The sequence below is a fragment of the Aulonocara stuartgranti genome, assembly GCF_965226115.1.
Source record: "Aulonocara stuartgranti genome assembly, chromosome: 5".
NCBI classification, from domain to species: Eukaryota; Metazoa; Chordata; class Actinopteri; order Cichliformes; family Cichlidae; genus Aulonocara; species Aulonocara stuartgranti.
In genome coordinates, this window is record NC_138943.1 from 33,860,723 (window position 1) to 33,875,685 (window position 14,963).

A 14,963-nucleotide genomic window follows, 5' to 3' on the forward strand; every position below is an offset into this window, starting at 1 on the left:
GGCACTGGCACATGGAAAAAAATGCTATATGTAATAGGTCATTCTTCTGACGTCTATTCACCTTTTCTTTAGTTGGACTGAACGTGAAGTCCTCCAACTTAAACTCCATTTTTGACACCACCACACACAAGAAAAAGCTACTCATTTAGAAACATTGATTTATAATTACTCCCTTTATTTTCCATTAAATTATCAAATAATGATTTCTTTTGTATTTTTAGAATAAAAATAATTCAATCCAGCACTGCATCATAAAACCCTGAAGTGCTGTTTTTATTTGCAGAGTATTTTAGACTTTCTTATAGTTTACACCTGGGACACGGAGGACAAAAACTGTGATGAAATGTATTGATGCTTTCATCAACCAATAAAAGCAAGATGAAAGTTTGGAAGTGATCCAATTAGAAGTAATATCCTTCTGATCAGGAGTAATATCCTTGTGCAGTAAGTTTAGACCCTCACATTTTCTCATGAAAATGGGACAAAATGTCAACACTTGGGAGGACCAGAAGACATATGGACACATTTCCCATCTGATGTTATTGAAGATAAGACCCTTTGTAAACCAAAGGAGCAACTGCAGTAAAAACACAGCAAAGGTAGGCTTTACATTTTACATTACATTACATCAAAAGGCGTAAACTACATCAAAATGTGCTGTCAAAATGCTAAGAAGCAAAAATAATTTCTAAAATTATTATTTTTAAATCGCCGAACAAGCTTGCAAGATAAGAATAATTTAACGACTCTGCTGTTAAAGTGTGTCACCAGTAATTCCTTGGTGGCTTGTGGGTATGACCGTCCCTTAGTTTGGGTGTATGACTGATTTAAGTTTGTAAATAAATAAAATAAGAAGTTGATATGCTATTACTCTTTTATGATCTATTTAGCCCTACAGCTTTGACAAAATGGGCCATAATGATGGTGCAGGGTGTTCTGGGAATCCATCCTACCTGACAAACCATCCTACCCGTTGTTTCTACGCAACACGAAATTCAGTGGCGAACCATCCTACCTATGTGAATATAAGCTACTAACATACTCTGATGGGTACAATTAAGTGCCAAACCGTCCTACCTTTGTAAATGTGACGTACAAGCATACTTTAACAGCTAAAATTAAGTGGCAAACCGTCATACCTACTTACATTTGTGCTGGAATGACTCTGTGACAGCAGAAATGTGCATAAACTACTTACAATAGGACGTTTTGCCAAAGCAGGACGTTTTGTCAGAACACCGGCTTCATTAATATTGTTTGGTTCGTTTACTTTCGTTTAAATTAAAAACTTACCAGTCATCTAAGTTGTGTTTCCATCATAAGTCACACACTTTTCCTGGGAGTGCTCATCAGACAAACCACAGAGCAAATCTTTGTCTAACATGTGAACAAGTGTTTTACATTAAGGGCATAAGCTCGCTTTTGGTTTTTGGCAGAACCATCATATGATACCACATCTCCCTCTGCAGGTGATATATGTTACTGCCATCCACAACCTTGCTGCCGCTGCAGAGGACTGTGCTACACATTGACAGCATAAAAGATGCGTGAAGTCAAGATTGATAAAATATTTAATATCTACTCAAAACTAAGGCCCAGGCACGAGGAAAGGTCCACTAGACAATATTTTGGACAGATATTTTATGTGTGATGTGTGAGGCCTATGCAGAACAGCAGCACGGACATGTGCTGCATCACCCTGTTATATTGTCCACTTGATGGTGACTGCAGCTGGACTCCACAGTCCCAGTGAGTTCCCAATGGATGTTATGAGTGGACCATTAGTCTTGTACAGTCCCACTCAGGTCAGTCTGCCTGGTGTTACAGCTTAGAGTCCTGGTGTACTGCTCTATCAGCCGGTCTATAAGTCAGCTGTTTGATTGTAATGCATGTTACTGTATGGCAAATTCTACTTGGTCCCCTTTCCCATCAGTTTAAGATGTGTTTCCTGGTTTTGAGTTTATTTTCACTGGGTCTGTTCACTTCTGGAATAACTTACCTTCTACAATCTGGTGTCCTTTCATATGTCATAGATCATTTTCTGATTTTAACTAATTCGCAAAGTTTGGTATTTAATTCTTGTTATTTCTTAACTTTCTTGGTTATTGTTTGGCTCTTCTTGTATTTGAATGCTACATAAAACCTCACGATCAACTAAAGTGACCCTATTAGTATATGCAACGTGACTTACTGAATGCTTTTCTCCCACAGCTGCTGTTGAAGTGTTTCCTCTGACATTTGTGCTGAGTCCATGTGTGTTCTGCTGAGTTATGCTGGATGGATGCACCCTGCCTCCAACCAGAGTGTTCTGTGTCTCTCCTCCTCCTCTCTTCGCTCTCACTCCTTCTCGTGTGTGTGTGTGTGTGTGTGTGTGTGTGTGTGTGTGCGCGTCACAGTCTATAAAAGCCTCTCTATTGTGGGGGTGCAACTCTGCAGAGGAACTCAAGTGCAGGCAGAGAAACAGCCAGAGGAAACAAAAGACTGCACCTGGCCACCTTCTTGTCTGTGAGTAACATACACAATATGCTGCTTTATGCATTTAGCTCAGTGTTTTATTTAAAGCAGAGCATGTCATTAGCATGCGTGTCATGTAGCTGTTATGCTTTGCAGGGGGAAATGACTCAGTAGTTTTTTCTCAGTCTCAGTGAACAGCAAAATGCAGATCCAGTATCTTGCACAGTGTCTGATGCACAAAACTCTGTGAGACTAAAATGACAAGTTATCGTTTTGGGCCTTAATGCAAAAATGATTAGCTCATCTTAAAAAACATTGTTGGTACCAGTGCTGAAGCACACAAACACCAGGCATATAAAGAGAAAGCTAATGACCAGGCACTGTACATACACTGTATTCGAGCTGCTAGAGTTTAAAAGTGTTGCTATCCCTGGTTGTTTTCCTGCTGACTGATGTCTGTCTGATGACTGCTTGATCCTCTGTGATGCCTCCTATTCAGCATGTAAAGCGTGAGGCTTTCACCCTCTCTGCTGTGCTGTGAGTCAGCAGACAGGGTATTAGTGTTTGGGTTGGGATGTTTTTGAGACTATAGGTCTCACCTCATATGCTCCTGAGCCCACCTAAACCACATATGCTGATCATTGATTGCACCAAATGTCACAAAGATTTCAGTCAATTTAAAACAGCCTTTTGCTGTAAAGGAAACTCTAGCACCATGTGACCACTAAGAGTCCCAAAGTCACTATGATTCTCCTTGGATGTTTATTTACATGTGCTTCCCGAGCACAAGCCTTTGCCTTATTGGACGTTCCCCATTGAGTGGAGTTCAGCAGTCTTCCAGCTGGCATGACACACACACACACTACTGTTCCAGCACACTACTGTGTAATATAGAAGAGACCTGTATGAGTACCTCTCCTGCAGCTAAGCCAATACCTACATGAAGGATCTGGTTTAAATTGTAATACTGGTCCAAGTAGCAATTTCCTGTTTTTCCTGTGCAGGTCGTGCCTTCTCTGAGTGAGCTGTAATCATGGCCAGAAACCTGCTGAAGAACCCCAGCGGAGAAGGTAAGATATTATTTTTCCCTCAGTGGATTAGAGAGCATGATGAGCATTTCATCAGATGCTTTTTAAAGTAGTAGTTTTGACATTTTGTTTATAACTTTTACTTTTTGCAGAGCTTACCTCTTGTATGAACCTTACATGTACACAAGAGCCTAGTGTAGGATACAGGATACCTCCAAAGTTACAAAGCAAGGCAGAATCCAAGCAGTCAAAGATGAGACAGGGAGCAGTGCACACATAAGGAGGTTCACGGGGAGGCCACTGATCCGAAAGAGGGAGCACAAGATGCTTTGGGTAGACTGGAAATGGGGCACAGGGAGAAACAATAACGAACAGGAGACATACACACAAGAAGTAGTGTTATTCATTTAGAAACATGTTTCTAGGCACCCGGTGAATGGTAGTCCAGTGTCCACTTTTCTTCTTGGCTCTGCTTTTGGTCTTCACCAAGTTCTGAGGGGGGGTATCTGACTGGTTTGCCGTCGAGTGTGTTCAATAACTTGCTAATGATTTCTGCCTTTTACCGTGATATTTTAGGATGTGACACTGAGAACAGCTGTCAGCTTTGTTCACTTTTGTTTCTCATAACTTACTCATAACTATTTCATAACAGAAGTTGCATAGCTAACAAGTTACTCACCAGATCAAGACTAAATTAGATTTCTTTTTAAAAACTATTAGTTCTGGTCTTGTTTTTGAGGCCGTTTCGTGCTGGCCAGCACTCAAATGCAACTAATTGTGCTCTTGTATTTGACCCAATAAAGCTCATGTAAAAAACAAAACAAAACGAAACATAATACTGTGACTGGAAGCTTGAGACTGTGGATTTCCCTCCCAGATGAGCTGAAATTCTGGGAGCTGATAGAGAATGGTGGGAGCCAGTGGAAGGTGGAGGACATGCCGGGAGACTGTGGTCATGACTTTTGCAGTGAAGGAGTGACTAAATACTTTGCAACCTCCTTTGAGTGAGTAGTTATCACATACAACATATGAGTATTGGTCACACCACTACATTCTGTCAGGCTTCTTTTAGGGTCACTGGAAAAGGTTTAAATGGTAAGTATTTGTATAGCGCTTTTACTAGTCCCTAAGGACCCCAAAGCACTTTACACAACCAGTCATCCACACATTCACACACCGGTGATGGCAGCTACATTGTAGCCACAGCCACCCTGGGGCGCACTGACAGAAGCAAGGCTGCCGGACACTGGCGCCACTGGGCCCTCTGACCACCACCAGTAGGCAACGGGTGAAGTGTCTTGCCCAAGGACACAATGAGACTGAGACTGTCCAAGTCGGGCTCGAACCGGCAACCTTCTGATTACAAGGCGAACTCCCAACTCTTGAGCCACGATCGCCCCATAAGACGTTAAAATGTTTGGACAGATAGTTATGATACTCTATAATACAGCGCATAGTTCTAACAGTATTATTGAGTCTGTCTCAACAACATATGTACATGCATAAGGTTTTACTAAACTACAACTTTGTTATTCACATGAAACATATTAAGTTCAATTTAAACATCATATATGTGGCAGAATGCTTTTTTTGTTTTCTTCCCAAAATTAGTTCAGTTTGCAAATATATCCTGTGTGTCCCAGGCTGTGTCTGAAGAGGCAGGTGATTGACCTGCTGGCAGAGGGATTCTCATCTGAACAGCTGGATGCACAGCCTCCTGTCACAGTACAAGACTGGTAGGACACGTCTGAACAGACACGTTATTTCCTTTGTGTCAGAGAACAGACTCAGTGATTAAAGGGAAGCTCATCCTGCAGGTACTGTGGGAGGACGGACTGTGGCTGCACCTACCAGATGACCGTGTGTCTGCTAGATGAGAGCCACGAAGTCATACAGGAGTTCAGACCAGATTCGGTGACTCTGGACCCCGACTGTGATGACTGCTCATGGAAAGAGGTTTTTGAAAGCCCCTTTAACTGTTGGTAGAACCTCAAAATCCCATCCTTTCGTGAACCTCGGGACCAAAAATTGTCCCGCCCCAAAAGTGCTCTAAAAATGTTATATATCAATATTTTTTTCTACTTTAAATTAGTCAATCTTTTAAAACTACTTCTGCTTAAAATATCCATGTCAAGTTTTAATTATATTTTCATTGTTTTAACCCTTTAAATCCCAGTTTTATTACATGAGCGCCCTGTTTTTTTAGCCCCAAAAAACAAAAAAACTAAATATTTTCCAAAAAAAACCATTTGAAGTAATATTTGTTTGTTATTATAATTAGGCCTTTAGATGGACCAAAGATTGGCACCAACATTCATTTCGATCCACTTTTATTTTTTTTGCAGGAGCGCATTTCATAAAATGCACACACTATCGGTCCTAATCGACCACGCCCAAAAAAGTGCTATAAAAAATTTATATATTAATATTTTATTCCACTTTAAATTAGCCAATCTTTTAGACCTACTTCTCCTTGAAATATTCATGTCAAGTTTTAATTACATTTCGCGGATTTTAACCCTTTATATCCCGGTTTCGTCACATGAGCGCACTGCTTTTTTTGCCCCAAAAAACATAAAACTTGAATATTTTCCAAAAAAAACATTTGAGGTAATATTCAATTGTTATTATAATTAGGCCTTTAGATGGACTAAAGATTGGCACCAACAGTCACTTCGATCGCCTTTTATTTTTTTTTTCAGGACCAGAAAATGGTCTCCAGGCGGCAAATGCTGCTCCTCTAGGCCGAAAAAAGTGCATCTTCCCGGGGTAAGTCGCGACGATGACCGGGGCACGATCACCGGGGACTGCTTTTTCCAGCACACACGTCCGATACCACGTGACAACAAATACATCATTTCCTGTTGACTAAAAAAAAAAAAAGCACCCTCTCACGGTCCTAGGGACCGAAAATGGTCCCGCCCGATCAGCGGGCGAAGCCGCTGCTGCACGCCGGGAATCAGGCTTCTTTCCCCGCAGGTCTGTCTAAGCAGCCCGCTGTTTTCCAGCCCGGGGTCAAATGTGAAGCAAGGGCGCCACCCGGTGGACAAATAAAAAAATTACAACTCTAAGGCCTCCTCAAAAATGAAAATGAAACTTAAAAACATCGACGATCCCTTTGACCGTAATTAATTTGCAGTGAAAAATAGCGTTTATAATGGGTTTCAAGGGGCAGAAATCGGCCACGAGGTTCGATAGTGGATGTATGCCTTTTATTCAGCCATTTAAGCTCATTTAAAAAACTCAGACTGAAATTTTAAAATAAAATGGGAAAAAAAATACATGTTTGAAAATTTGGCTATACTCCATTAAACACAGTGGAAATGGCGTGGAATTAAAAAACGCAAAGGCCACGAAATGGTCCCAGGTTCTACCAAGGGTTCAGTTAAAAATCAGATTCTTATAAATGTGTGACAAACACAGTGCTCTGTATCCTGCATTACAGCTCACAGTGGTTTTCTGTCTGTACTGCAGGTTAACCACACGTTTTCTGACTATGGCCCTGGGATGCGTTTCATTTCCTTTGAACATGGAGGACAAGACACTAAGTTCTGGGATGGCTGGTTTGGAGTCCGTGTCACTGGAAGCTCCGTTACTATTGAGGTTTAAGCAGCACTGACAACAGAAAAAGGGAACCACATAATAGTGAAAGGTGGAGAATAAAGAACTAGAATATTATTGTCAGAGCTTTCGATTGATGGCCAGCTTTGCCTTATCCTGCATTTTGCTTTTCATGCTGTGAAAACACTGCTTCACATTTGTAAAATGACACAACAAAACCCTACCATCGTGTCATCTTGGCTTTACTAACCTGAAAATCCTTAAACTGCTGCCTGCACCAGTTATTATCTACTACATAATCTGTTAACTACTACCTCTGTGGAACTACACTGTGGGTTGAACTAAGGGACTGACTTGATGAGTGGGGTTCTGAAAGTGACCACATTTTATCAGTTAACCTGGAATTATAATTAGGATATAAACCAAAAAGTTAATAAAGAATTCAATGGATTATGACTTGTCCTCATTTATAAGAAGACTGCTTGTAGGGGGTTGAGAATATCAAGATGGACGTACTTCCTCTGCTACTGCTGACTATATGTGGTCACAAAGGCTTTCTCGATGGACCATGAATCAATACATCATATACAAATGTTCGGTAATTTATTCAAATATTTTTCTTTTAATACTTCTGTTCTGCTACAGAGCAGAGGGGTAATCTTACCACCACACCCTTACAAAAAAGGTGGGGTGTTAAATATAAGAGCTGCTGATCTGTTGGTGTCTTTGGAGATGAAGGACTCAGGAAGTAGCTGCTGTTGATGGCTTTTTGTGTTAATTCATCTGACAGATAAAGTTTTGTCAAAACACAAAGAAATGAAAGCACATATTCAAAAAAACTCACTTTTTATTTTTTTTATAAATCATACTCAGGTCAGAGTAGATGCCATAGGGTAACAAACAATACAAATATTTATAGGTTACAAAATTAGTGACTGTGGCAAAAACATGCAGGAGTAGCTCGTGAACAGATCAGTGAGACTCTGACGAGTCTATATGAGCTGTGGTAACACACAGATATTAAGGACAATGGATTTTAAAGTTACTATTAGTTTGTGTTCATGAATCACTGAAACACAGCCTCATGGCCAGAGCGGAGCGTAGTGTTGCATTAAGTATGCTGGTAAGAGAATGAAAACTTTCAGACAAAATCTGAAGAGCTAACATGGACCAAAGAACTTTGTTTCTCCAAGACTTCCACCAGTCTGCAGCTCCACTACCTCCACCTAGAAGTCCCTGAATCCAAAAGGATGTGTGCCTCTGAATTAGTTTGTGATATTCTCTTCAAAACATCAGGACAGCTGTTCTTATACAACAGGGTATGTATTTAAGAATGTATGACACTACATATGTAGTAATGGTAAAGAAGGCTTCCAAAGGTACGTGAATCCAGATCAGCTGAAACAGTTCAAAGCTGGGCCAAAATTCACACACGATGGCAAATTCATCCGGATAACTAACAGACAGACTGACAGAACACATACCATCACTGGAAATCACACGGACAGATAGAATAGACTTCACTCGCAGTAGGACATAAAAATGTGACCTTCTACAGTCTGTGATTGGGTCAGAGTGAGACATCACTGTAAGGTACTGGCTGAAAAACACAGTGGAGTGGAGGAGTGATAGCAGGATATTAAAATACTCCTAATAAAAACGTAGGCAGGTGACAACAAGTCAGGAGAGCATAATGTACAGACTAGCAATGTTTATGACCGGAGCTGTGCCAAAACTGATGATTTCTTCAGTAAAGCTGTGATTTTTCCTCATTACTATGGTACTTTAACGCCTGCAGCAAGCTTTAAATATTAAGAAGTTAAAAATAAAGCACTCTGTCAAAACAGGCTCTTAACAACTCACTGTTGCAAAGTGACAATGAGTTGTTAGAGGAGAGGTCCAAAAACATCTCTCCTCTCATGGATATCAGCCTTAAACCCATTTCCGGTTGGCTGAGAGACTTCCTGGGTTAAGAAAGCAGGTAAAAATATCACTATGTATGTTTGACCTGGACACCTTTCACATGCACACCTCGGGGAAAGGAAACATCAGTAACCTGATGCGCCTCAACATCAGCTTACAACAACTAATGTGTGGCATTTTCAAGTCCGCTGCAGGGCCAGGAACTGGAGTCTGTTAAATGTCACATGTTGCCTGATTCAACACCAGAAACAAATACTTTTTAAATTGTTTCCAGCAGGTGGCAACAACAGAGATGCAGCTGAATATAAGAGAGCAGTCTGTGTGTGTGTCTCTCCATGGTGTTTTTGGAGGGTGTGTAAAATAGGGAGGACAGAGCATCATTCTCCTTGTGACTGCATCTGTTTACAAAAGGCCTCAAACTGCTGCTGCTCCAACTCTGTCATCACCTTGTTCAAAGCATAGATCTGCAAATGAAAGAAAGCAATCAAATTTAATGTCTGTTTATGATTTTAGGTTGGGGTATGTGTGCTAGGTTTAATAACAAAAGGGGATGATGGCCACCTCTGCTCTCTGCCGCTGCTTGAGCTCTTGCTGTGCAGACTTCTGCTTGGCTCTGTCTCCTCTGGTCGGGGTTGAGTTCAGCTTTGGTTTGTCTTTACGACACGCAGGCTCCATAGTGATGGTCCACTAGAAATGTAACAAGAGACGAGCGTCAAATGGTCTCATAGTGACAAAACATTAAAAAGAAAACCATATATTGTGGCTAAAAATAGAGTCAATATGAGAGCAAATCATGATGGATTGTCTAATGTGATCAAGAAGAGTTCAGTAACACATAACTAGCTAAACCTAATGAACAGCTAGTGAAACAAACAAATGAGGAAAACAACAAAAACGAGTGGGTGAGAGAAGCTGTAGTTTCAAGGTTTACAATCCACTGCCCAATTATACAGCCGTGACATCAAGGTGGCAACTATTCACAATACAGAAATTTGAGAACATTTAAATAAAAAAGGAAACAAGAGAACTAAACCCTTTGATGTAGAAGATTAAGACACAAAAAGCGCAACTTTTAACAAAAATGACCCACAAAATGAGAAATATATCAAGTTTACTTAACTAATTGTGGATTTTATACATTTAAATACTTATTTAAATGCATCACATCACCCCTCCCCTTTCCCTCCAATTATCCAGTGTGTGTTTGTGTATGTAGGCCTTTTATAACTTGTGATTTTGCTCCTTCTCTCATCTGTATGTTTAGGAAATTAAACAAGTATTTTAGGCAGTGTCATAACCAGCTTTATGATGAATGCGTTCCACATTTACACAGTTTTAGGAGTTTAGTTAGGACCTTACATTTTCATTCCCTGGACAGCGGGAAGTTTTAACGATCTTTCCCCCTTATTTTCGAACAAAAACCATTAACGGAGTTAATGGATGATAAATGAGCGTTAGCTTTGGCTGTAAAGCTGCAACAGCAACAAGAGCGAAAACAGCTGTGCCGACACAAGTCAAGTGCTCCACAAAAAGAGAAATCTAAACGTCCTAAATGTGCAGCTCTAATCCTTTATCGCCAAGATCGTCTCTGTACATGTAGCTAATATTAGCGAGCTAAGAGTTTGGTTTTAATAGAGTAACATTTCAATCGGCAGCAGCATTTTAGATTCTGATAATGGTACACTTACCCTACAGTTGACAAAGTAAAGACAACAAGTAGAAAAGGCGTTATAACGTGCTTTGACCACCCTTAATCAGCTTGTAAACTGACTGCAGCTAGCTACTAGACGATCACTAGTGCTACCAACAAACAAGTCCGTGTTTAGTCTGCGGGCATTTGTGGAAGGTTCCGGATATTTTTCCTTCTTTTTCTATTCAAATTTGCGGTCAGCTAGAGGCAACAAAACCACATTGGTGCCCTCGATAGGTCTTATGTAGTTTGTGAACTTGGAAAACTAAAAAACAAACAATAAACAAACAAACAAACAAAGAAAAAAAATGTGGAGAAAATAGTCTTAGTTTTGTATTTGTTAATCTGATAAAAATAATAAAAAAAAAGTTGTCACAAACTTCCTGATCAGGCTTTTATGGACATGTTTATTGAGACTTTGTATGTCTACAAGACTGAGTCAACTTCTTCCAACTGTTTCTGTTGAAATATAATAAAATATACTGATATTCCTTAATCGTTTCTCTGGCGTAATAATTAAAAAAAAATATACTAAAACTAACACTGAAACTAATAAAAGCTAAACTAGAATCAAAGATATTCAAATAACAAAAACTAAACTGAAATGCGCAAACACATTTTGGAAACTAACTGAAACTGAATTAAAAATAAAAAGTTAAAATAAAATAAAATAAAATCTAATAAAAAACAAAAACAAAACCAATAATTCTGGATCCCACATTAAGGCAAACTCCATGAATTTTGGTAGATTTGGCAAATTGTTTCAGAATATGTCTGCATCATTAAAAAAAACTGTTACCAAATGCTGATCCTTTTTTGCTTGTATGTGTACTGTGACATGTTTATGTCTGTATTCATGAAAAAAAGAAGAAAATATTCACTGATAGATGTGTAAACATATACATGTTCAGATTCATGAATATGACTTAACCCAAGCAATTTCCTGTTCTGCTTTACAGACCTGCACCAAACTATCAAATTTATTATATATTTACTGAGGAAATGCTGTTTAGGTTATGAATACTTTACATTTATTAGTGTGAGTCTAACTGTCTTTGAGAATGAATTATAACTGTTAGATATTCATAAATGAACCCAGCCACAGAGAGAGTGAGGGTGTGGTAGGAAGGGCATTTGGTGTAAAATCATATGCAAACATGATTCATAAGGACATGCAGATGGTTGTTATGATAGAGGATGATAGGGATGGTGTGAGATGGAGCCAGATGATCCACTGTGGTGATCCAAAAAGGAAGTGTGACAAAAGAAGAAGAAGAAGATATTCATAAATGATTTTGTGGCATTTAACCCAATAGATTTTTAAGTTTTTCTTTGACTGAGGTCATGTCTGATGCTTAGTCCAAAGGACAGAGGTTTCCCATCAGCTGTGATCTGTAACCTGTAGTTTTACAGAGAAAGAGTTTGCAGACACAAATCAATTGTGCTCCCTCTGCTGGCTATGAGTTGAACAGCAGTACAGACTTGTTGCAGATACTTGCCTCAAGATTCGTTAACACAATGCTGCCTTTATCAAATTTTTTAGTTTTTTTTTGTTCAGTCTTTGATAAAACAAGATTGACCTCTTTGTCTTGAACGCCAAGAGTTATATCTGGAGGAAACCATGCACCGCTCATCACCAGGCCAATATGAGTCCTACGGTGAAGCATGGGGCTATCAGCTTCATGCTGTGGGGCTGTTTTTCAGCAGCAGGAACTGGGAGATTAGTGAGTGTCGAGGGAAAGATGAATGCAGCAATGTACAGAACATCCTTCATGATAACCTGCATCAGAACAACTATGGACCTCGGAATGGGGTGAAGGCTGATCTTCCAACAATACAAACACACTCAAACTTAATAATGAAACCATTGCCAATAATCAGCACTGTTCTGTGTTCATAATTCCATCAATTCTGACAAGGTTGCCAACAACACTGGTTGAAATGAAGCCCCACACCATGACAGAGCCTCCACCATGTTTTACAGATGGCTGTGGACACTGTTGTACCTCTCTACTCACCTCCTTTATTGACGTTGATTTGGAACAACAATTAAAAATTTAGGTTCACAACTCCATAAGACCTATTTACACTGATTTTTAGTCAGTTTTTATATTTCATTTCTGTAATTTGGCATACATGAGGCTTTTTCCTTGTTCCCTTTCCTTAAGAATAACTTCCTGACAGCCACCTTTCTTCTGAGTCCATTTCTGTTTTGACTTCAGTGAACAGTAGATGGTTCAGATGCATCTCTCAGGTTCTGTGTCAGGTCTTTACTGGATTTTTCTTTTTAGGCTTACCAGTTCTTTTTCATTCACTCGAGCATTTCACTCCAATTTTTTAAGCACACACTGCACACCATGCCAAGGTACACCAAGTTCTCAGCTAATAGGGGAACACCTTGTTGGTGCTTTTAGTGAATAATCTGTAATGACCTTTAATAGTTCATAGATTTCACGTAAAAAGATACGTGTAGCCAATGCAGAAATTCTTTAAACCTGTGTTATTTATGGTTAAAAAAGAACAATATAAAAGTAAAAGAATTTCTTGATTTATGACCTCATTGAGAAATGACTTGGACAAGAGCAAGAAGTTGGTCACAAATCTCTTATATGTCTTCAGAGAGACTGACATTTGGTCACAACAAAGGTCCCTGGATTTAACTGCCATCAGTGATCTCTAATGTCGCGTGAAATCCTGGAAAAGACCAAACCCATCGGGACCAAAATATTTCATCACCAGAACAACTTATTAATGATTTGCAGTAACTGTTCCCTGTGAGGGCACACATGGAATCAAACTATATGAGAACCACCTTTTCCTGGGGACTTTCCTAAACCACCAGCCCCGGTTTGCTACACATATAGCTGTAATATGAATAGAATAGAATAGAATAGAATAGAATAGCTTTTTATTGTCACCGTTACAAGAATAATGAAAGGCAGTTTGGCATTTCTCCATGTGTGTGAAGTACACAATAGCGTAAGTATTTACACAATAACAGACAAATTTACATTTACACAAGAAAGATATGTACAAGTTATACACACACAACTGCAAACTTACACACACATACATACATATATATATATATACACATGTATGCATCCGTACATACATACACACATATATTTCCACACACACGCTTACATCTACATACATGCCATCTAACTAGCAGGTGCATTGAGAAGTGCAGTGTGATCAGTGATATTGAGTGTGAGTGTGTGTGTGGGTGATATTGCACATTGAGTGGGGGGGGGGGTGCTGTTGCAACTATACTAAATAAGGTTATAATAAATACAGTTTAAAGAGGTAGGGATGTTGGTTGCATTGAAGTATAAATAGAAATACGATTTATAAATAAGGTGTAATGTCCATGAGTGTTGGCAGTGCAGTCATCCTCCAATCAGGGTGGATAATGTTTGACAGCCTGTGGGTAAAAACTTGAGTCTGTTTGCCTTCGACCTAATGGACCTGTAACGTTTACCAGAGGGAAGGGGGGGAAAAAGTGAATGTCCAGTGTGCGAGGGGTCTTTGATGATGATGCTGGCTTTCTGCTGAAGTCTGCCAGTATAGATGTCTCTGAGGGGGGTTAGTGAGGTGCCGATTGCCCGCTCTGCTGCCATCACCACCCGCTGCAGTTTCCTCTTGTCCTCCGCGGTGCAGCAGTTGAACCAGAGTGTGCAGCAGTAAGTCAGAAGGCTCTCGCTGATGGAGCGGTAGAAGTTTACTAGCAGTCTTTGGGGTAATTGGGCCTGACGTAGTTTCCTGAGGAAGTAAAGCCTTTGTTGTGCTTTCCCTACCTGGTGGGAGATGTTTGTGGACCAGGTAAGGTCGGCTGAGATGTGGACTCCGAAGAACTTAAAGCTTTCTACCCTTTCTACCTCCTCCCCATCAATGTAGAGGGTCGAGTGCTCAGATCGCTTTGTTCTCCTGAAGTCGATTACCATCTGCTGTGTACCATGTGCTGTGTATCAACTAAGTTGAGGCTAATTTTAAGAGGTTTCTAATAAAGACTGCAACAAGATAAAGTGGAACTGCATGGTGCGTAGCGCTGGCTGTTCTCTAGTCAGGTCTGGCCACTAGATGTCGCCACAGTCCAGCAGTAAATTTCTGTCAGTTTCCATTAGCACAGATCATTGGAGTGCGTGACATTAGAAACATAGACGTCTCACAAGAGAAACTTCATCAAATTGTTCCCGTTGGAACCTCATCATCTTACACCTGCATATGTGGCCAAAAAAGGAATCTTTAGATAAACAGTTTTTAAGTGTTGTCCACTGTAACTGATAAGCACTGCTCACACCGTA

At 39.9% G+C, this 14,963-nt stretch overlaps 2 protein-coding genes across 4 annotated transcripts; one reads left to right on the forward strand and one right to left on the reverse strand.

The window, feature by feature from the left end:
• The first annotated feature begins 41 nt into the window (after nt 1-41).
• Nucleotides 42-7,493, forward strand: fbxo2 (F-box protein 2). 3 transcript variants are annotated; one of them, XM_082533634.1, is made up of 8 exons: nt 42-599; nt 2,397-2,505; nt 3,459-3,524; nt 4,360-4,486; nt 5,126-5,218; nt 5,300-5,438; nt 6,185-6,251; nt 6,957-7,068. In XM_082533634.1, the coding sequence occupies exons 3-7, from the start codon at nt 3,488-3,490 to the stop codon at nt 6,224-6,226; spliced, it is 438 nt and encodes a 145-aa protein (XP_082389760.1). In that variant the 5' UTR covers nt 42-599; nt 2,397-2,505; nt 3,459-3,487; the 3' UTR covers nt 6,227-6,251; nt 6,957-7,068. The 3 variants fall into 3 exon arrangements, with proteins under 3 accessions (XP_082389760.1, XP_082389758.1, XP_082389759.1); XM_082533632.1 differs by lacking the exon at nt 6,185-6,251 and having other exon boundaries at nt 6,957-7,493; XM_082533633.1 differs by lacking the exons at nt 42-599; nt 6,185-6,251 and adding an exon at nt 2,051-2,068 and having other exon boundaries at nt 6,957-7,493.
• Nucleotides 7,494-7,872: 379 nt separating this feature from the next.
• On the reverse strand, nt 7,873-10,790 carry svbp (small vasohibin binding protein). The gene is made up of 3 exons (XM_082533637.1): nt 10,655-10,790; nt 9,528-9,653; nt 7,873-9,430 (listed from the first exon to the last, which is right to left on the reverse strand). The coding sequence occupies exons 2-3, from the start codon at nt 9,639-9,641 to the stop codon at nt 9,344-9,346; spliced, it is 201 nt and encodes a 66-aa protein (XP_082389763.1). The 5' UTR covers nt 9,642-9,653; nt 10,655-10,790; the 3' UTR covers nt 7,873-9,343.
• Between the last annotated feature and the right edge of the window lie 4,173 nt (nt 10,791-14,963).

What these genes read in the sequence shown, in the direction of transcription:
- fbxo2 (XM_082533632.1), top strand. Translation starts at nt 3,488, where the DNA reads ATGGCCAGAAACCTGCTGAAGAACCCCAGCGGAGAAG. An exon ending in GAAGAACCCCAGCGGAGAAG is followed by an intron (nt 3,525 to 4,359) that starts GTAAGATATTAT and finishes TTTCCCTCCCAG; the next exon opens with ATGAGCTGAAATTCTGGGAG. An exon ending in ATGACTGCTCATGGAAAGAG is followed by an intron (nt 5,439 to 6,956) that starts GTTTTTGAAAGC and finishes TCTGTACTGCAG; the next exon opens with GTTAACCACACGTTTTCTGA.
- svbp (XM_082533637.1), bottom strand. Translation starts at nt 9,641, where the DNA reads ATGGAGCCTGCGTGTCGTAAAGACAAACCAAAGCTGAACTCAACCCCG. An exon ending in AGCAGCGGCAGAGAGCAGAG is followed by an intron (nt 9,431 to 9,527) that starts GTGGCCATCATC and finishes TTTCATTTGCAG; the next exon opens with ATCTATGCTTTGAACAAGGT.